Below are 23,060 nucleotides of genomic sequence, written 5' to 3' on the forward strand. Positions count from 1 at the left end.
TCTTGCCCACCCCCAGCCTATTTGCTGGAGGGGCAAAATGAGGAACAAAAAGTTTGACGCTGTAAGAATTTCCCAACAATAGCTACAACCATGGTGTGCAATTAAGGTTGTTTTAGTCTCAGAGCAACAACACTATACTGGTGGCTATGAAGGGAACTGATTTCATTCCAGCCAGACTCTGTATTTGCAATACCACTGTCCAAAGTGGATAACCTCATGCAAAGGGGATTAAGCTGGACATTAGGGTTCTCAATGGCAGAGGAAACTGTGGGGAGCTGGTGGGCCTGTTACCCCGAAATGGAACCTCTGAGGCTCACAGGAGTGGTAACCTGTTTGCTTAGAGAACATACAATGTAGTAGGGCCCCATTTGAAGACAGTAATGTACAGTTGGTTATGATTCATCATGATACAAAATAACCACATGCCTTTGGAAAAGAAGATTCACCACTGTGTTTTGTTGAGAGGTAAAATTTCAAGTTAGAATCAGCAGACACAAGCTGACTACCAATAAACATTTTCATTATTTTTGTGTCAACAGCTATCCCAAAGAATTTCACCATCTACAACAGCATGAATTTCAACTTGCAGTCATTCACTTTGTGACCCAAGTATTTAAAAAAAGGATCAAGCAAGTAATGAACTTCATACTCTGAAGAACCTGTTCTCAAGCAGATTTCTAAACCAGCTTCTTAATCATCAACATCACAAAAAAGAGATGCCTTCACACCTCAGAAATAAGCAATGTTTTTTCTGCATCTTCCAACAGTATTGGCTGTCCAAAGAGTGCATTTTAGCTTGACATAATTTTGTTTTCTGTGTATTATTTCAGCTATTTTTTTACTGTGGCAGAAAAAACAAGTCTTCTCTCAACGGCACTGCACTTCTTGTATTACTATTAAGAAAGAAACTTCAAAAAGGGCTTCTCAAGATTTCTCATTAGGTTTAGTGGAGCTGTGCACAGTTCTTTTGTAAAATACTGAGTATTGTATGACTTTATGCAATGGTAGACATTTTTCTTCCTGTTCTGCATTAAAGTGTTTTCCTAATCATGATGGCTTCATGCTGTCATTAGCCAGTATTTCAAAGCCTATGGTATGAGGCTCACAGTTAACAACAGCAGATGAAAATCTGTATTTCAAATAGTCTTGACAATTAAAAATTTTTGTGGCTGACATCCTTTCAGATCTGATTAGATTGACAGTGACTTTACTTTGTAATGTGACTGAAGAAGTTCTGTACCTGGACTAGAAGTGCTTGTCATTTACTTACTGTGCATTTGGGCTAGACTGTTACTATTATCTTCACTCTGCAATATCTTTGCAAGAGTCTTTTTAAGCCACTTCAGCATTTTGTGAGTGTTACTTTAGTTAAAACTAAATAATATAATCTGTAAATCCATTTAACTGGGTACACATAAATGACAATACTTTGCAATATGCTGAAAGCAAAGGAGTGAGTGCCACAGGCAACTTTTCCATATTGTGGAACACCCTCTTCCTCTGGAGAGCCTCAAAATTGTATGTGAACTATAGAGAGGGTATGGGAGCCAACGTCAAGAAGTGTACTAAGTACTAGTAAATCTTCAATTCTTCCTTATTTTTGTACTAAAAAAAAAGAAACTAAAGTTCTAAATTTTTCACCACACTCCTCAGTGGACTGCTTTGTGCCATTCCCCTTTGGAAATCACTATCCCAGAGCACACCTAGGGAGCTACCTCCACAAAAGGAGTATGAATGGAAGACCTACCTGACTTCAAACTCACATTGGAGGGGCTCACCCTAACCATAGAGATGCAGCCAGTATCCTTTCATTATGTTTTTTTATGACTTATTGATCAGGTACCTTAAACGAAACAGGTAAGAATTATTGTCTTACTTGTAAAGGTCAGGCTGAGGTTGTTCACATTCAATGGTAGCATGTAGTGCATCGATTTCCTGTTCATTGTGAAATGCCTTTGTGTCTTGAACAGCATAGTAAGTCTGGAATCAATAAAAACATGTAAATAAAATAAAAAAAGAACAGATACACAAGACATTAATCTGTACATACACTGCAGCTCAGCATGACATTTACTAACTTATGTAAGAGCTCATAATTCAAATAAGAAGCATCTCTAAATGCTCCTGTTTGGGCATCTTCTTACATGGTCTTTTCCAACCTTTGTTTTAATGATTATACCGTTATGTGAAAGTACCTTGCAGTGTATTCATAAATCAGATCACTATGAAAGCATGTAAGTACAAAACATTAGTGTATTACCACTGTAATCTGCACGCCTATACTGGACACAAATAAAATCACAAATTAATGTATTACAACTTTTCATAAAATAATATTACTTTAAGAGAAATTAAGTCAGATGGTAGAAACATAAATTACACAGTATACCTGCTTACACATATAAGCATGAAGTCATATTGTGCTCTTGTGTCAAAAATTAAAAGCAAACTTTGCCTTAGAAAGAAAATGTAGAACATTTAATTACTTTGTGACTGGATTCACCATCCAAACTAGTTGTTGTAACAAAACACGTTCCATCTCCTCTACTACTCGATAGGAATATTAAATCACATGGGAATGTTTCATTTTCTTTTACCATTACAACATCTCCAACCTAAGGAAAAAACACAAGAAAATAAAATGCATGTATGTAGCAGCCCCAATTTCAGATTTCCTAGATTAACATAAGTATTTTGAAAATTCAGCAATTTTTATTTACAGCACCATTTTACCACAAGAGTAAAGAACTACAGAGATATCTCTGAAAACTGAATTATACCTTGTAGAATGACCGAGATCTACAGTTTCTGGCTTTCCTCTCAGGATAACCACCCTGCGAGTACTGTCCTATTAAGTTTTGCAACATTATTTGAGAGATGGAAGATATTACCCCTGTTTTAAGACTAAATACAACAAAACTGTTTCAAAAACAGCAGGAGATATGAGCTGCTGTTAGAAACAGCTGAAAGTGTCAGAAAAAGCCAGCAATTTAATCTGCTGATGAAAACAGGATACATTTTTAGCAGAATTTTTGAGTAAAGTCCATCCTATTTTTATCAATGTTTAAAGGTTGGCAAAATAATTTTTATTCATGGAAACATAGGCAATATTTTACAGCATGTTAGAATGTTGCAACAGAACAGCCAACCAATTACAAATTCAAAATATTAATGCAAATCATTAAAGAAAAATGAGTTTTTTCTGCATTTTTGGAGATCAAACAAGTGGCAAAGACATATTCCATGTTCTAAGAATATCAGGGTTTTATTAAAAATCCCATCAACAATACATAATTTTTGCAATTTTTCATGTAGGTCAACATCTGTTCAATATACTTTTATGTCATAATTTATTATAGTAATACCCAGATTAATCATTGCTTGTTATATCCTTATAAAGCTAAATTCCACTATCCTTAGCAGTTCGCAGGAGTCACTTAATTCCAGTTAAGCAAAACAGTCTGATAAAAATCAGCAATAGTAACATCTAAAAATAAAATGTTAGAATTACTATAAAAAAATGAGATTTATCTAATTGTAGATATGAAAAAGGCTTCTTTTTCCCTTAACCAACAGCAATGAAAAATTGCAGATTGTGTACACATGGCCCAGAGAGCATGAACTCTAAGCATACCTGCAACAATCAGGTATGAAATTCTCATTTTCCTCAATCCAAACCAAATAAAAGTACTAGTACATAGCATCTTAATACAATTTAAAATATGTTTGACACCGTGTCAGCTAAGGATGCAAAGGGGACAAGGACAGGTTCTTTCTGGTGGAAGGCAACAGGACCTGAGGCAGTGGGCACAACCTGGAATGTGGCAGGGTCCCCCTCGTTTTCATTGTGCTGGTGACTGAGCACTGCAACAGCTGCCCAAAGGAGGCAGTCGAGTCCCCATCCTTGGAGAGACTGGAAACCTTTCTAGACAGGATCCTGAACAAACAGCTCTTGGTGGCCCTGCTGGAGCTGGGGGCTGGACCAGAAAACCTCCAGTGAAATAAAGCCACCGTCAATGCCAACCTCAATCACTCTCTGACAGTGTGAAAAAGAACTCCGTTTTTTAGCAATTCTTTTTTTCCTTCTTTAATGAAGTCTCTTCAGGCTTTAGGTGCAGAGGGGCCTACTTTTTACATCCTAGTCTGTTTTCTCATGTAATATCAATCTGAGAATTTCACCCATTTACAAAGAGACACAGGTATCCCTTTCTATCCAAGTGTTTTCAAGGTCTGTCTCTCTATCATTTAGTCACTCAATATACACCCTCTGAAAGGTAATAAACAGGGAAGAAATTAAGAAAATATGGGTGACAGATTAACCACTAAAATTCAAAATCCAGTTGCATGGTACTTGACTGTTTTTGTTTGGAATATTTAACTGCTTAGTTAACACACCTGGAATTCTTAAGCATGTGATGTCCTAATTTATTTTTATTACCAGGAAGCCCCAGGCAGAAGCTATCACACTCGAATGGAAGGTCACAGCAGAAAGGCTGTAAACACTGGTGATACACTTATGCCCAAAAACAGCAGAGCAGAAAAAGACATCCAAACAAGCGTATCAAAAAGAAGAAAATTCCAAAGTAATATCTATCAAGTTTTCTGAGTTCTAAAGAAAATAATGTTAAGAAGGTTATCTGCTCACAAAATAAAACCTAAAAAACAAGCAGAAAAATTAATTTCTGAAAATATACCAAAAGGGGAATGTAGCAGCATTCACAAGGTCAATGGAGAGACTGTGATTTGATGAGTTTTGAGAAAATACTTAGAATGTGTTTTGTCTGTACGTATGCATGTATCTCTATACACTGCACTGACTGTCACATTCTGACTTAAATAAATTATTAATGTGCAAAATAGTAATTATACCCCATCCCAGAGAGTGCTTAAGGCCAGGTTTAATAAGGCTCTGAACAACCTGGTCTAGTGCAAGGTGTCCCTGCCCACGGCACAGGGATTGGAACTAGGTGATCTTTAACCAACCCAAACCATCCTATGATTCTGTGATAATCACAACAGACAGAAAATAGAGAAAAGATAAATCATGAAAGAAATTCCAAGTTAAAAACGGAAAATGAAAATAACATTTACAAAAGGAGTTAGTTAATTCCAGCTAAGCAAAATAACCTGATAAAAAACCAGCAATAGTAACATCTAAAAATAAAATTTTAGAATGATGTTATTGAATGAGATTTATCTAATCTCATTAGGATTTTAATTTTATAAAAACGTTTAATTCAGAGACATGAAACTAAAAAGTAGTATTCAGTAGATCTAATCATTAAATGCAATAAATGCTGCATCATCATAGTACATTTCTGTATAACTTGTTTTATGTGTGAAGTGTACAAGAAGGGCGAAGTAAAGTCTGATTCACAAAACCAGTTAAGTCATAGTTACTTACTCTTAATTTTCGGCTTTGCTTTCTAACCAGTTTTCCATGCTGAATGAAATGAACAGGGCATTGATTTATTGCATTGTCAGCTTTATGTCTCAGCCAATCTTCATAACCCTAGAAAAGAATGAAATGGAATGATGCAGTGATGCACATTTGGCTATAAAGACAAAGAATAGCTCTAGCGTGTAAGAAAAATATTAAGAATTATCCTTGATCACTGTAAGGGAAAAAATACTTTGCAGAGTATCCTATTTTTAGTGCTCAATTACCATATGAGTTTGTGCTTTATACAAGTAGACAAACTAAAGGATAGGGAATCTGCAACGTTCTATTGAAAAGGTCCTGCCCTATGACAAAGATTGGGCCCGACAAAGTCATCAGTGCTTAAGAGACGGAAAATACCACTTGTGGTCCACAGCATTTTTAGATCTAACTCTCTTGAGCGCATTTGAAAATTCAATGCAGATCAAAAGTATCACTTCCTTGGATGCTCTCAAAAATAATCTGGGAATTTACAGAGACTTTATAACTTTAGTGTAATATACTTCCAGGGGTTGGTACAGCTCCTCAAGAAGGTCCCAAAATGTACACAAGTTGTTGGGAAGAAAAATCAAGGAAATACACAGAACTACAGTACCAGGCACAGCCTGTCATAACCCAGGCTTTGGTAGGTTACTACTAACAGTAACACTTTAAAGTGTAACATTTAAAATCTTAAGAGTGGGAAAGTCACACTAAAATACTAGCTCTTGCATGTATCACAACTTTTGCTCAACAAGAAGTGCTGAATTTAACTACAGAATATACTCAATTATGAATAGTTACCACTGTAAAGAAAGAGAAACACAACTCTCCATAGCTTCTTTGAAGACTCATGAAATCTGCATTCAGCATAAAGACTGTGAAGGTAGTAAGGTATCTGTTAAGGGACAACCAAAATTATCCTCTGTTTTGGGACCATCTGGGGTGGAGTTAACTTTCTTCACAACAGTCCTGTGCTGCTGTGCTTTGTACCTGGGGCTTGGTTACACCCCAGTGTTCTGGCTACTACTGAAGAGGACATGTCAGCATCAAGGCTTGCTCTTCAACCTTCTCCCACAGCAGACCAGCAGGCTGTGGTGGGTAAGAGGCTGGGAAGGGGCACTGCTTGGACAGTAAACCCAAACGGGCCCAACTCTCTCTTTAGAGCTTTACTTTTTCTCCCTACATTACTCACCTGTTTGATAGCTGTGACAGTGATGACAAACAGTAGTGGAAGTCCACTTGTAACTGGACTAGTAGGTGTATCAATAATTAACTGCAACAAAAAGAAAAAGTATTTTCTGGTTATATTTTTGTGAACATAAGCAGTCAATCTTTCAAGCAATTTCATCAATATGTTAAGGACATCAAGGAATTTTAATTGAAAAAAACAGTACTTCAATAAAACTTTAAGAATGTGTACTATACTGGTAAAAATTTGAAAACTGGATTCTATAAGAAGATACAATACTGTAGTTAGATCACATTAATATCAGATGTTAATGCCTTGTAAAAATATTTGATAGCAAGACTTTAGGGAAGTATTAGACTGGAAAGCTGCAGTGTTGGAAGCAAAATTATAAAGCACCATTAGAAATTAGCATGGCACTGGCTTTACATGTTATACAATAGAGCTGTTTTTATGCCTACAAAGAGTAAATTCTGAAATATTAAGCTGGGTTTTTTGCAAATATAAACAAAGAGGCAGAATTCACAGAGGGAGTGCAAACGACAAAATCTAAGTTGTGCTGAGAATCTGCACTGCTTTTTTTCTACAGAATCTGGTCTACAAAATCACTTAGTAAGATTTTTATTATTTAACACAAGAAGTGACTGTGACAGGTTCAGAATTAAGACACCTATAAAGCAGCAAACTAGATATTCATGGAACTCATTTCAAAAACAAGTATTTATGTCCCTCCCTAAGCAAGCATCATACTAGCACTTATTATTTCAGTTCTGACAGGCTTTGATCACAGTACAATTGGAAAAGTGTGATCGAGACATTATTTGTTATAAAATATAGTATTATTGCAAAACAAAGAAAACTTTGTCATCAACAGAATTTATAGTAACAGTTTTACTGATCTGGATGTTTATTTCAAAATTAAAATGACAGACATTCTTTTCAATTTCTTCAAGACATAGGTCTTGCCATCCAACTAGGGCTGCTGTCAAATTCTCTTCAGATTAATTTCACATTGACAACCTGGAAATTAAATAAAACCCCTTTTTCACATCATCGGTGTAAAAAAGGCTTTCTAGGTGCAACCATTTACCTCCATGGTCATCAAAATCAGGTAACTTTAAAACCTTTTTCAATTTCTCCCTATTTTAGAAAGAACATAGAACTTACTGGGAAATGGGGATAGCTTACCTGAACAAGGAAAATGATGAGAAAATAGAAGTTAGCTATTCTTCTGAATTGCTCAAACAAATTTTTTGGTATAAAGTTCCAAAATGTGTACTGAAAACAAATGCACAGATTATGAGCGTTTGTGAAGAAAATACTATTAACATTCAATTTTATAATTCACATTTCAAGATTAAACTAAACAAGAAGCAGGAGTGTTTTTGTTATTTAGTTTAATAATTTACTGAATTTGAATCTTAACTGTCAATCATGTGTTCTTAGAATAGTATTGTTTTCCTGAACTGTGATAATCTTTGTACTAGGGATTGTAATAATTTTTAACTAGCAACAATACTTGTCCAGAGTTAGCTAGTTATGGAATGGTTTATTTAAAGCTGTTATTGGATTTTAAAAGCACCTTAGCAATTTCAGAGAGCACTTTTAATTCACTTTTATGCTGTGTTCATGACTCGAGATAGGTGGCACTCAGAGTTAATTACACAGTAATAGCAAGACAACCAAATAAAAGCCGTCAGCTCTTTTGTTCCCTGGCAAGGACACAAAAATACTCCTCAAGATAAACTACAGTGGTGAATAAGAGTAAGTGGCTGCATATTTCTGTACTGATCTTACAAATTACTGTAAGTGTTGTAAAATGACATAAGAAACAGTACATAAAGCTGCAAACAGAAAATGTGAAAACTTCAAATTTAAAAAGCCGTGTAGAAGTGATAAAGGACCTTAACATCATCTAGTCCCATCCCCTGCCCTGCAGCAGGTTCAGCTACAGTGTTTTTACACAGCTTACTCTGTAGCTCCAGCAAAACACTGCAAGGATTGCTTATTGGAACACATGTAAAAAATGTCAGCTAAAATTGCGTGAAAAGGTTTGAAAAATGGCTTGAGAAAACTAGCACTGCATCATCTTATTATCCAAATTATCCTTTGACACATAATAAAATGACAACTCCAATAAAACTTTCATTTCAAACAAGATGGGGTAAGAAGCTTATCCTAATTTATTTGCTCTGTTACAAATGTGCCTTGTCTCCTCTTGGCAGATTGCACTTATACTTGCTGATAACCAAATTATTCCATGAGCTAGACATCTTCTGAATCTGGCCCTGAAGGCAAAGACAGAGCTCCAGAAGGAAAGTACTCCCATTACATCTAGAGACAAAAAGTATCCAGGAGAAATATGCTTTAAATGTATATGAAACCCTATTACGTACAGCAGTATTTGTACTGCTTGGGTGTTAAAGCCTGAACATGTGCAAGACATAGGAATGAAATGTTCTTCTGTCATGTGCCAAAAATCAGTATCTATCTTAAATATGCCCCAAGTTATCACTTAATCCTGCATAATAGCAAGTTCAGTATTAAATCACCTGTGAGCAAGCCAACATTCGGGCAGGCAGACATGCAACAGCTAAAAAATCAAGTGTTCTAGTCTTGCAATCAGAACACTTTTCATCAGACAGGAATGTAGTTTGCACTACTCGTTATCCAGCTACATGGAATTTTCAGAGAGAATGAGTTATACTTGATTTTTTTTCCTTGCACAACAATGCTGATCATTCAAAACTGCTATTATGATAGATGACCGTATGGATTCTATTCAATGACAACAATTGCATATTTTCATCATTATCAAGTAAGTTATCTTTGTTTTTTAATTGTATGCATGTACTTTTTTAAGAATCTCCGCCTGCTGGGAAAGAAAAGTGGAAAACATTTTTTTCTATTTTTCTGTTTAGCTCTTTTGATACAAATACTGTTTTTTCCATGGTGAAGGGTCTTCTGACCACTAAAAGTTCAATGATTTACACAAGCCCCCCAAATCACCATTCATTAAATAAAAATGTAATCTCTTATGTAATAACTTCCACTTAAAATCTCCTTGAGGGTTTTTTGACTAAATGTCTGGTAATAGCATTTTACTGTTGGACTAGATATTTAAAATATCTGATTGAGGAATCAAGTAAATCAATTAAAACAACAATCCATAAAAGGGCTGTTCACCTTTACCTTTAGTATCCAATCCTCCTCATATTCCAACCTTAGTTCACTCCTTTCTCTGCCAAATTGTGGTCTACCTCAGCTCCACCTTTGATCAGCAACTCTCTTATATGAATAAAAGTGAATAACATGGGAACAAATCACTTCTTTGGTTGAGAAGTGCTTCCTAAAATGAATGCTTCTTTAACACAGACTACTTCTTAAAACTTTATTTTCAATCTGACAAATTTTTAGCACTTTACAACTCTGGGTTTCAGGCATACTATGTATGTCTTTATTCTGCCCATTCATCTTCAACAGAGAAGTAATGATTTTTGCAGTTTCAGCAAGAAAGAACACTAAGATGTCTAGACAGACTTTCCCCCACCCAAGCCATCAGTAGCTCAGAGCAATATCTACAGATGGGCAAGTAATGTTTAATCAACATAATCACTCCTCAGAGAAGCAACTGAGGCACTGCCACTCAGATCAAGATTTATCTCATGACTGCTGCATTCAAGGCAGTTTCTCTACCCTAGCTAGGCAGGAACAAAACAAAGATTTTTAAAGGAATGTCATTGAAACTGACAATATTAAATCGATTGGATTACTGTGCTCAGAGTTAGTACTATCATCTCTCTTCTTCAGATAATTTCTAGTTATGTTCTTTGTAAACTCTTGAAAAGTGGTTTATGTATATTTAAATACTTTTTTCCCCCCACTATAATTCACTTGAAGGATATAAGTTTATCCAAACAGTTACACACTATTTAGATAAGCTTTCGAGTTGGAGATGGCTTAAATGATCTTTTCCAAATGCGACAAAAGACCCACAGGCCAGAGTGCACGGGTGGTTTTTGCTTACAGGAGGTAACACATCAGACACAAAGTAGTAATAGTTATGCACCCAGCCAAAAGAAGAACACATGGTGCTAACGGATGCATCTGAAGCACTGTGCAAGTGTCTGTAAGATAAATCTGGTGTCAAAACAGCATCATGCAAGTAGATTTTCTTCCCATTTATAACTGCAGTAGCACCTGCAGTACTGATGTACTTCTGCACTCATGGGCATGTCCATACTATTCCCACCCATGCCCCTGGCTCCATCTTGCTCTTTACTGATATCATCTTGCTTTCAGCACCTCCAAAGCCAGACACACAAATTAAAAAATGTAAAATGCAGCGTTCTTGACACTGTACTTTGACCTTTCCATTTGGTATCCACATGCCAGAATTTTGGCTCATATTTCAAGCTTCTCTTTCCACCCTAAGAGGCAGATATATTCTTAAGTAAAAGGAGAGTTTCTTAAGCAATCACTTTACATCAAAAGCTGAAGCTGTAAGAAAAAGCACTTCGTACTGAGTTTTGTCAACACCTCAGTTTCTTACAGATTATTTGTTTTAAATTGTCACCACCTCTCTTCTAAAACCCCCTGATTTCACTCTTTTCACTCAGCCTTTGACTGCTTCTTGTAAATGTTTAAAACTACTACAATAAAAACATCTACTATATTGGTTTAGCCCAGGTTCATAGACGTCTTCCTATGATGATTCTCATCCTTTTTGCAAAACAAAACCCATCCCAAGGACAATAAAATTAGAGTAGTACAGAGAAAAGCTGATCTTGCATTCATTTGTGTCCATGGTGACTTCAGTATTTTTAATGAACACATTTTTACATCAATTACCAAGAAACAATACATGCTTAAAGCTGCAGTTTAAAAACTAGATTGCAGACATGTGTGCACACCATAGCATGGTTTTGGTGGAAAAGGACATTCAAGATCTTCTCAAGCATTCAGTCCCAACCTCCCTGCCATTGGCAGGGACACATTCCACTTGACCAGGCTGCTCCAAGCCCCATCCAAACTAACCTTGAATGCTTCCAGAGACACAGCCTCTACAACTTCTCTGGATAACCTGCTCCAGTGCCTCACCATCTTCAAGGTAAATCTAAACCAATCCTATATTAAGCTTCAAGCCCTTCTCCCTTGTCCTTTCACTCAACCCCCTTGTAAAAAGTCCCTCACCAGCTTTTTTGTAGTCTCCTTTTAGGTACAGAACATAACACTTTATATATAACACCACCTTACAAAGTATTATGCTACTAAAATGACATAAATACTACATATATTAGATATGTACAGGTAACCCTCTTCAATAGAATAGCTGAAAAAGGTCTGATCAAAAGTTTCACAGTTTCTTTGAAGGTAATTTTATTTATAAAAATATTACTTTTTTTGAATAATGATTTGTCCATCAATATAGAGAATTGATAGAGAAAACTATTGCAAAGGGTATAAAAAACCCCAGGAAATCAGTAATTATCTGAAATCATAAGAAGTGAGCTGAGAGTATGCCTTGTCTAACTCAAGTGACCTGCTTATAAACATATAGGAAGTTATTGCAGAACTCATCTATGTTCTTTAATGTATTAAACTAATATGAAGACTTCAACTGAAAGCAAAAAAAATTCAGACTTCTGTTCTTATATGCTACTCAACAGAACTGGAATATTTTGAAAAGTGTTGTGCTGTATTTATGGCAATTTGGAATGAATGCAGAAAGACACAACAATATATTAACAAAAGTATTAACATATGCACCATCTGCACAGTGTTTATCACTCCACTGCAGGAGGGACTCCAGCTTCTCCACATCACAAGGTCATTCACAACACAAGGATCAGTGAAAGCTCTGCTACATGTAGGGATTTTACAAGTGAATAACAACCACCAGTATGTTCAGAAAAAGTGCAAAAATTAAACAGATTTGGGGAAGTTGGATCAAATGGCACACTTGATGAACCAAGATACATATTTTGGCATAAGATTCCTTGAAACTAGTCGCTGGTAAAACAGGATTTCTATTATAAACAAGTCTGTCTTTAGTAGTGTCTGTTCAACAACTCTTAGTCTTATCAAATAGAGGCTATTAACTCCAGGAACTCCTCTGACAAAGAAATCCTCCAGCATCTGTAATTATGTAATTATAATTTTAAAAAAACCAAACAAACAAACAAACAAAAACCTTACAGCAAGGATGACTGACTGAAGACAGAAGTCACAGAGAATATTCGGAAAAAAACAGAAGAAAGAGCATGTGAGAGCAAGCAAGCTTCACTTTCTCACTCGTAAAGAGAAAAGAATTACACCGGTCTTCCCTGGCATTAGGTTTGGACCTATTGTTTCTTTCTTTCTTCTGCTTCTCTTTCGCTACATGAACGCTCCACAGTGTTACAGAAACTTAAAAAGCTCTGTTAGGGGCAGAAACAGAGACGAAGATAAAATATCGCTAATAACCCTGGACTGAGCCATGGGAAGGGTAAATGGCTTCTCCTGGGAACACAAGGGAGGTTGCAAAGAGCCTCTGACCTGGAAATCCCACGCTGAGCAGGATCATCAAGAGCAAAGAAGAGCTTTTCCTTGCTCTTTCTAGGCACTGACAGTTATCTCCAGAAGGAAATTATATTACCGTGCCTGGAAGAAGTGCACACTCAAGCACTCCCATCACAGCTCAGCTGGCCCCTTTGAGAGTCCAGTTGATTCAGAGGCATTTGAGCTTTACAGCCAGCCAAGTCCATTTACTCTTCTCATCTCTAACAGCTCCTGCCCTGCTCAGTGTTTGGCAGGGCTGGGCACACCTGGCCCTTGCAGCATGGGATCTGACCTCCTGCTTGCCCCAGTGCGGCTGGGACTTGGGGGATTACCAAGGCAGAAAAGGAGAGCTCTGTGTTACAGCTGCATTCAGAGCTGATCAGTAAAAGGCACACACAATACTCCCTGCATTAGTCCCTGTCCCACACACATTTCTGTCTACCTGCCCTATCTGCCCCCCCATGGTATGCTACACAATCATTTATTGGCTTCACAAACACATGGCCATGCCTCGTTCCACTGTGGGCTTTGGATACTTTTCTGGCTTTCAAATATCATTGCTCAGGGCCGTGTTTGAACTCCTCATCTTGAAACTGCTATGTCATGGCCCTAGAGAGGCCAGACAAAGGCTTCCAGTTGTGAAGCAGCGCCTTGGAAAGTGTGGGACAGCCTAGGTTTCTGCTGGATTCCAAGCAGCTCATCTTGATAGAGGTGGTTTAGTATTTCCTTAAGCTTCAGTAAGCTTCACATTTCTTTTAAATGTGGCAACAAAATGAGAAATCAGTGCAGATCCAGTCTTTGTGTGTTTATATGAGCAAGTGCTGCGGGCAAGAGGTACAGCACAAGGGCATGAATTTCTGCTGAAAGAAAAGAATATTTCAACAACATCTGCTGAAACATGTCAGAATTACTTCACTCTATTAAACTAGTAGTCACTGTGATTAACTGTGAGTCATCTCAATCAGATTAGCACTGAAGGTGGCTAAGGTTTCCCTTGCAAATGTATAGGATTCCCAACACATAGCATTATTGTCTCAGGCCACTATCACAGAAACCAATGTTTGGATCAGTATTTAATGAAAAGTCCTAAAGAAACAGACAGACAACTGAAGACCACATTATTTGTGCAGCAAAAACAGTATCACTTCTGATCCATGAATACAGCATACAGCATTACAAAGTGAAATAACAGTGGTCCAGTTCTCCCACTCTGAGTTCCAGTTCTCCAGTTCTCTGAGTTCAACTGATTGCTCTTCTATAAGGAAGAACAGGAAATAAAGCTACAGTACAAATGAGCACTTTGTAATTTCATGTATAATTTAATTAGAGTGACATCTCTTTAGGGCAAATTCTTCAAGTAATAGCTCTGTATCCACTGCAGAGTCAATCTTGCATTTCATGCAAGAGTCATATCCCACTACTCTTCAGTATCATCTTCCAGGAGCATATGCCCTGCTGTCTCCAGTTATGTTGGTGACCCAGGCACAAGTAGGTTGTGTAGCTGTAAAATTTCTCTTTACTAAATTATGACAGTAAAAGTTTGCAGCTGGACAGGACCATTGAGGCAAAAAATTGTGTGTTAATTATCCATAGACTGAAATGAAGAGTAAAAGCCTTTTTAAGTCTCCTTTACCCAACTTCCTCTGTGGGTGATATGGGGGGCGGGGGGGGGGGGGAATAAATCTGTTCTCCTACCTAAAGTTTGTGGATTTTCTAATTTTGCCAGGTGTCTCTGCCACACAGGAAATTCTCTAAGCTCTCACTAAACCAGCAACTCCTATCCAGGAATTTTTGGCTCTTTCTTGTTGTTCTTTCTCTATGGACTTTTGGGAGGGTTGTTTTTTGGTTTTTTTTCCAAAAGCCATAAGCAACTCTAATTAATGTTCCTATGAACTCCATGTTGTTGCCTCAAAAAAGATGTTATTTTCAGTACAATTTTTCCCTCTGTTCAAAGGAAATGTACACATCCCATCAGTCTTCAAGTCATTGATTCCAGTAGAACAAGAAGTGCAAATCCCTGCTTTGCCAACAAATTAACTCCTTGAAGCATAGCAATTCTATAAAAGTATTAGATTAACTTCAGGAAAAGGGAATTTGGATATTGAAAAATAATAAATTAATAACAAGCTAAAAACATCATCATGCCTCTACATAAATCCATAGTTTGCTATGTACTGAATGATCTGTGCGTGATTCCACTGGTTTGGAAAAGGGGCAGACCAAACCTGAGCAAAGGCATGGAGTAGCTTTCACATAAACAATTATTGAACAGGCTCAGGGCTATTCCTCCTGGAAAGGAAATATGGTGGAAGACCACCAACAGGAACAAGATTATAAACACGGGATAACTGTATTCCAAATCCTTGAATCGGACAATGACTAACTCAAATCAGCAGGAAGTTTTAAAATGAAGGCTCATACTTTCTTTTGGCAAACATTTCTACAGTTGAACTGTTCTTTATTCTGAGAATTTACATGGGCTTAAAAGGTATTGAAGGAATTCACAGCGGAGAAATTCATTAAAGACTACTAAATACACAATCATATTCCCAGCACAATAACAAGAAGCCCGACCCTTAAGGAAGTTCTGTACGAAAAAGTTATTTTATAATTTATCCATTTTTTTCAAAAAGTAAAATCCTGTTTCAGAAGGAAAAGAGGTTGTTTCTCGCCAAATTTTTGTAGCTGCTAGGGCTGCCTAGTTTAACTTAGTTTCCTTTTAATTTTTAAGTTCCACCAAAAAGTAAATAGTATCAAAATGTGCATAACTTTTCCAGAAAAAGGCCAGCCACCCTGCAAATTCAATTACTTTCTTTCTTCTACATTTGAAACATTGGAATTTTTCTACTAGCTGATATTTTTCCATGCTGCAGCACTGTCATGTGACAAATTCAATCAAGGGCACATAACAGCCACTTCAAAGGCCAACACCCAAGGCAGCTCAAGCAGCTTAAAGTTAAATCAACAAAAGAATACATGTTATAAAGGTCACTGTCTGTAGAAGGTAAAAGGAACTGCACGCACAATCCGAAAGATATGAGTTTTCGTCTTTTACTTCTTCAACAGACACCTTTTGCAATACATTGTTAATATCATAATTGAATTAACACATCAAACCAACAGAACACTTTTGTCTAGCCAAGGTTTGTCCCTGTATAATTCTTCACAATCAGGAATGTATCATTAGGCAGACAGAGCATTAACCACATTCCACAGTGACACTGCAATGTACATGAACTATCCCTTTGCACTTGAATCAAAGCACTACCCTGCTGACATCAGGAAGCCTCTGGTGAAGCACAGCAAAGTGTACCTTTAGAAGGACCCGTAAAATCGAAGGTTCACATTACTGCAAGGTGATGTCTTTTTCAGGGCATTATGACATGACATTTTTAGTAAAGCAGCATACAGACAGACCAATTGATGCCATTTCCTCATGCTTTTTAACTACCCTCTTTAGAAACTCAGTTTGTCTTAAATTGGTAAAGTCTGTGCTTGGAAGTTTAGAGTTCCTCATCCTTGAAGAGCAATCATACACCTTCTTACATAAGCACTAAACACCTATAAAAGCCCAGCTGAAAGTTACTGTCTGTCTTGCTGATGAAAGATGAAGGAAGTACCCTTCATGGTTGAGGTAACATTACACAGTGTGCTTGTGAGCATGTACCTTTACTCTAACAATAATGGATCACCATCTTCATTTTGTACATTTGAGCATTTAGTAGGAATGTAATGTCTGCGTTCCCTACACTGTAAGAAGTGCCCCCTCAGAGGGTTCATAAGCGAGCAAGGGATAAGGATGGGTGAAAGGGTACAAGGAAGCAGCTCACAGAACCAGAATGAATGCTAGTCAAGCCACAACAGTGCCTTATTCAGCTTGTCTGGGATGGAGCGTGGGAATAATAGAGTTCCCTTGAAAGGGACGGCACAGGAAGTTCCCATATACAGGCAACAGCTTTCTTCAAACAGCTTTCAGCAGTCTGAGCAACTCTTCAATATTATAAAGCAATTACATGAATTCTGTTCCCTCCTGAAATATCACCACTGAATTTACTTTCACAAAGACAGTCTACATTTTATTTATTAAATGAGATAAGTTTGATCAATAAACAGAAAAACTGAGAAACCTCTTGTATATACAAAATGTATTTCCACTAATACTTTTTGTTTATGGAAGGCTGTTTACAGATACAGTTCACAGCTACATAGTTTAACATTTAAAATATTTAACTGAATATGCTTTATAGCCAAATAAAAATATAGTAAAGTCTCTGTCCTGAACTGGTTGAAGTCATATATGTTCACTAATTGCTCACAGGGATTCCCTAGTTCAATGCATGTTTAAGTCATACTTTAAAAATCTCACTGCAAAGCAAAGCAACTTTTAACTTCAACTATATTTTTATGTCAAAACATAGTTGAACAGGATATTTTTATTTCAATAAAACTATCAGCAGTAACTTCAACGGCTTTATTTACATACATCTCAAATTAGATTTAAAGAAATAAGAAAAATGTTGTTTTTGTACTCACCGGAGTACAAAAATTTGCATTAAGTGTGTTTACTCTTCCATAATTCAAAAGGCAATACAAACCAATGTGTAGAGCATAGGATTTCCCACTGTACCAGTCTGACTGTACTTCATCTGCCTTACCATTCGAGCATTCTATCTAATTAAAGATGCCTAAATACTACACTGCTGCTTAGTACACTTTCTTTGAATGAAGTATGGTAAGAAGGTAGCAAATAGAACATCTCACATGAGAACTGACACACCATTTGTGAAAAGTCTGGCTTTCATTATGTTAATGGCTGGCAAATGTTCAGGTACACAAGGGTGATCACTCAGTTCCTTGAGATCACAATGCTACCAACATTCTTAAAATGGCTGAGGATTTGAGACACTATTCAAAAAGAAATTCTCGGTAAAGGAGATATAATTTTGAATTGATTATTTTGTATTAGCTCATGAAGATTAAAATCTAAGTATACTGCAAACTTGGGAGTTCTTGAGTTGTTAGCCATACATCACCTGCAAGCATTCAAATCTCTATGCCACTGCAGTAAAAACCTTTGGCTAAAGAAAGCCAGCTGGAAAGCACCAACATCCCAACTGCTCACAAAAGGCTGCTGGAGCGTATGAAAGTTAAAACTTACTAATTGAGATAAGGGACAACTAGAAGATTTCTAAACAGCGCAAACGTATTACACTACCAAGACTTTCAGTATGATGCACTTCCATGTGAATAATGAAGACTGTTGACAAAACCCCAGAGGAACAGTAGCTTTTGAACGGAATGACACTTAGGGTAGAGAGTATGATGAATCTAAGTGCTTAACAAATTAAATTATTTCTAGTACTTTGAGGTATTGCTTTCGAGTACAAAGGATGCGGTCTTCCTTTCGGAAGATTTTATTTACTCCAAGATTGCCTCAAATGAAAATTGTTTTTTTCTTTGTTGAAAAGCTCATTATTACTCAAACACTGTACTATACTAGGTACTAGAGTAAACATGGGAGAAATTATTCTATTTCTATTCATTTTAGAGACAAATTAGCAATTAGCTTCTCTAGAAGAAATCTGAGATATCTTCATTTTACCTTTGCTGGTTGTGGAAAGGAAAAATATACAGGAAGCCTAGGAAAAATCTTGAAAAAAATAAAGAGAAAGAATAATTTCAGCTGATTTATCTAAATGAATGAAAGAAAATATTGGTACCTTTGATGAGACTATTCTATTATCTGGAAATCTCTGTGGAATGTATGCTTCAGCGCCTGGAGGTGGCTCACGATGCCCAACATAAATAGTCCGACTGTCCACCCAATTCTCTTCTCCAGCACACTATGGGAGAAAAAAAGAGTAACTGTGTCAGTTCACTCAGTACTTCTGCAGTAACACGAGTCACACACTGAATTAACTAATCACATGCCTGACCATCTACACATACACAGCCAGCAGCGCATGACCCCTCACGCTTTTCTGTATCAGCTCAAGATCACCAGAACACCCAAAGCCAAGTCAAATGTCACAACTCTGCCTTAACTGCGCTTCACTTTCCCACAAAGCAATACAACAGCATCCATGAAAATAACTGTTCTGACTTTTTTGTTTATAACTGAAAAAGGGTGAATTGTTTGAGACCCTCAGTCAAATTAGGTATTTAATAAGTACTTATATGTTTGTTACTCTTTTCATCACTAATAAAAATCCGTGCTAATTAAAATATTTTAATATGACAAATTCTTCACATTTTTGAGACTAGCCAGCCATAACTCAGAATTTCATTTGCAGCAAAGTGAAACTCTATTCTCCTGAAATACTAGTAGTAATCATTTCTCCACACATGAACAAGCTTAGAGACTCTTAGGTTGCCAGGAAAAGACCTCAGCTTGTCAACTCAGCACTTCCTCTTCTATGAAAGCTATAGAAAAAAAAAGTAGGTGTGCCAAATTTTCACATTTACATCAAACTCCACCACAACTATAGCTTCCCCAAAATTACTATTTCTGTGTTCTACTAACTGTAAAAAAGTACAAACCACTGTAAAAAAAAGTACTTAGACAAAACTAAAATAACCATTTTTTTAAATTTATAAGTTAATTTTTCTGGGGGACATAGATTATGAAATGACCATCCCTTAGTCAACAGTCTAATTCACACCTACCTTATGAATAACATTTTTGAAGCACAGAACACATCCCTAACACTTGGAGAGCCCGGGCATCAGCAACTTTATCATCATCATAAGGTCAAATCTGGATTAATTTAAATATCTCATAAGTTAAACTCAAAACCTCTGCTTTATGCTGCACTGACGCATTTACACATTCGTTCATTAACCATATTAGAGAGAAGCTTCTTTTCTGCATCCTCAACAGCTACATGGTATTTAGTACATTAAATATGTCCTAAAAGTGCTCCTGGGCACGGGTGCTTGTCTGCCTCTAGAGGTGAACTGTCAGACACCAAGCAAACTAACTCCAAACAAATTGAGTGACTTTGGCAGTTTACACAGCCAAGGCATCATTCCCCACAGCAGCTGGCTGTACCTGTACAGTTCTTGACAGAAATTAGTCATACAGACATGGTTCATTCTTTTCTAGCTAGGCTTGATGTCAATAGTTAAAGGTCCATTTACTTTACTAGTACACACTTCACTATTAAGCCTAAAACAAAATTAAGTTCTTAAACTTAAAAAACATTCACCCTAACATTTTCTTCATCAATTCACGTCTGTGATTTTTCCACTGCCCTTATGTGCAACACAGCTGAAGATCACTTTCTACATAATTTATTGGGAACAGACATATAAAATCTTGCAATACTCTGCAGATTTGGAGCAGTTAAGCTAATAAAACAATTATCTCTGTGATGTGCATGACTTTCTCGAGGTTGGAGAGAACATCAAAAATATAAAAAGAAAACCTATTGGACACAGACTATTAACCACAAAATAGCTGAGTACAAGTCATCAAGTAAAATGTAAAGTGAAGTACAAGGATTAAAGAAAAGCAACTTCTGCCATCCCAGAAGTAGATACTAGAAGCAGACACAAGGGACACAAAATCATTACTTGATTCTTACACATGACAGAAAAATGAAGGCATTAGGTTCAGTAGACAAAAACAAAGGACAAAATTTCAATACTGGGCATAAAATAAAAGGCAAAAGTAAACCCCACATATTTTTTTAAGTATTATTCAACTTTAATTAACCTGAAAGAGTCACTTAATACATTATATGAAGCTTTTAACAAAGGAAGTAAAAATGACAGCCCCTCATAAGACGTACCAACAGCCCAGCCAGGACTCATGCTAAGCCCTGTAACTGCCCCAGCTCAGTGGGAGTGCACCTACATTTCTCCCATGCCACAGCTAGCACGCATTTGAAACTAGGATGTGGGTCGGTATAAAAATTGCATTGATTTTCCAGTCAGACAACTTCTCCCTTACCACCAAGTGGACTTGTCAAAAAGTCAAGTGTCATTCAGCCCACTCCTGAAGGCCAGATAACATTCTTTGAGCAAGCCAAAACATTTTGGAGGGAAGTAAAGCATGACAATGTTTCCATATCCCACCTTACTTCTATGGCAATAACAAAACACTGTATCTTTACCACTTTATCAGGACACAGTACTTTTTTATCTTGTCAGTGCACTAAATGTACAATGCACACAAATTATCTACTGACACTTGCGTCACTTAATACTCCTAGAAATACAAGGGAATGTGAGATATTCCTGTAAAATACATCAAACTGTACAACATTTTTTAGTTTTTCATTAGGAAGGACATTCCAGATATAAACGCAGCACAAAGATTACTCCTGATAAGTGAAGTGCCTAAGTTCAGAGATGGTTACCTAAACAGCTAATGGGAACGCCACAAACTTTGAAAGCCAAGAAGAAATCCCTCAGCTTCAACTTTCCTCTACAGAGGTCCAGCTTGACAATTGATCTCACAATTATTACGAATCAGTCCACACTGGATGACAATGCACTTCGTTCAAAAAAAGCACTTTTTGAAGTTTCACTGTATACACTGAGTCTTCATCATGACTCAGTTAAAACTGGCCTCCAAAATTATCTATGAACCTGGGAAGATAGAGCTCTGAACAGCATCCTCCTGCCATTACTGCTGCTTTTTACAGGTCTGATAGCCCTGGAGTACTGTGTCAACACTAAGTAAGCCAACCACTCTGGAATTTGTGTTCCAGCATCATTATAAAATTCAGACAATCTCTTCTATTGGCTTAATTTCATCTGGTTTTATCACAGATTGATAAATTTACCACAAATGTATAAAACATATCTAACTTAAACTATCTGCTATCACAGAACATTTTTTACTTTTCACTATGTTAATAGGTTATAGAAGATAAATGCACTTTACCAACCTAATTCAACAACTTCAAACCTCCAAAACCACTCCCAGTACAAGAGTAAAAAAACTAAGCACGGGAGAGTAAGGCTCTCTTTGCCAGTGAGGTAGAACTGCAATGCACAAAGTCAGACGCACTGCTCAATATAGCAACACTTGTGTGAAGCAGAAAAAGATACTTTTAGAAAAACAGCACTAGAAGTCAGGATGTGGGCCACATAGAGAAATCAAACTACAGCAACTAAATGTCCTGTAATGCCAACCTCCAAAGCCAAACAACCCTGATCTGACAGTCTTTTTAGTGTTCTGGTATTACAACTTACAGAATGTCACCAGAGTCACTGAAAAAAGCAGTCTGATGCCACTGCCAGAACAACAAACTACATTAACTTCTTTTTTTTTTAAGTTCCGTTGCTTAAGCCCATTAACAATACATCCAAGAAACCACACATATACCTTAGCATTATGTGCTTCTATTTATAGTATAAAGCTCAATGTACTGAAACCTGGTTTTATTGGCACACCAATGAAATGTTACACAGCTTTTATGCTTTCAAGCGGTGTCAGCAACCAAAAAAGCAAAGACGAGCAAAAGACTAAGGCACAGAGACAGAAACAGTTAACAGGATTTTACCTGAAGAGTTGAAGTATTTCTGCCGCTTATTTTTCTCTGATTTAAAAAAATAAAACTGAAACTAGCTTGAGATTCATCTTCATGCTACTCCAGTAATTTTTATCTAGATTGAATTTAAACAAATGTATTGCCTGAAAAGACAACGGGCTTGGTATTCAATGGGTGACAGCAAAAGGATCATAGGAAGATGCTAATGGTAGTTGTTGAAAAGTAACTGACTTTGAAAGATTCCAAGTCTTCCCCCATATTTTTAGTAAAGAGATTTAACATGATTTTGAAATCATTCCTGACTTTCCACATTTCCTGACTCTCCACTTGAACTATTAACTCAGGCATAATTATCCAGCAACAATCTTCAATATTTTATTTTCTCTAGAAATAATATAAACACAAACAC

The 23,060-nt window shown here is 36.8% G+C and overlaps 1 protein-coding gene across 7 annotated transcripts in view; it reads right to left on the reverse strand.

The window, feature by feature from the left end:
- ATP11A (ATPase phospholipid transporting 11A) overlaps positions 1-23,060 on the reverse strand; it is a 120,128-nt gene that overhangs the window by 42,298 nt on the left and 54,770 nt on the right. For all 7 annotated transcript variants that reach the window (XR_005258995.1, XM_038154397.1, XM_038154404.1 and 4 more), the window contains exons 2-7: positions 18,869-18,991; positions 7,797-7,886; positions 6,615-6,695; positions 5,405-5,512; positions 2,487-2,615; positions 1,877-1,980 (exon numbers count right to left, since the gene is read on the reverse strand). Coding sequence is in view for 6 of the 7 variants with exons in the window: in XM_038154397.1 (XP_038010325.1) it covers positions 1,877-1,980; positions 2,487-2,615; positions 5,405-5,512; positions 6,615-6,695; positions 7,797-7,886; positions 18,869-18,991 (635 nt within the window). In the remaining variant the exon portion in view is untranslated. The remainder of the gene's footprint in view (positions 1-1,876; positions 1,981-2,486; positions 2,616-5,404; positions 5,513-6,614; positions 6,696-7,796; positions 7,887-18,868; positions 18,992-23,060) is intronic.

This window comes from Motacilla alba, chromosome 1 (genome assembly GCF_015832195.1).
Source record: "Motacilla alba alba isolate MOTALB_02 chromosome 1, Motacilla_alba_V1.0_pri, whole genome shotgun sequence".
Taxonomy (NCBI): domain Eukaryota; kingdom Metazoa; phylum Chordata; class Aves; order Passeriformes; family Motacillidae; genus Motacilla; species Motacilla alba.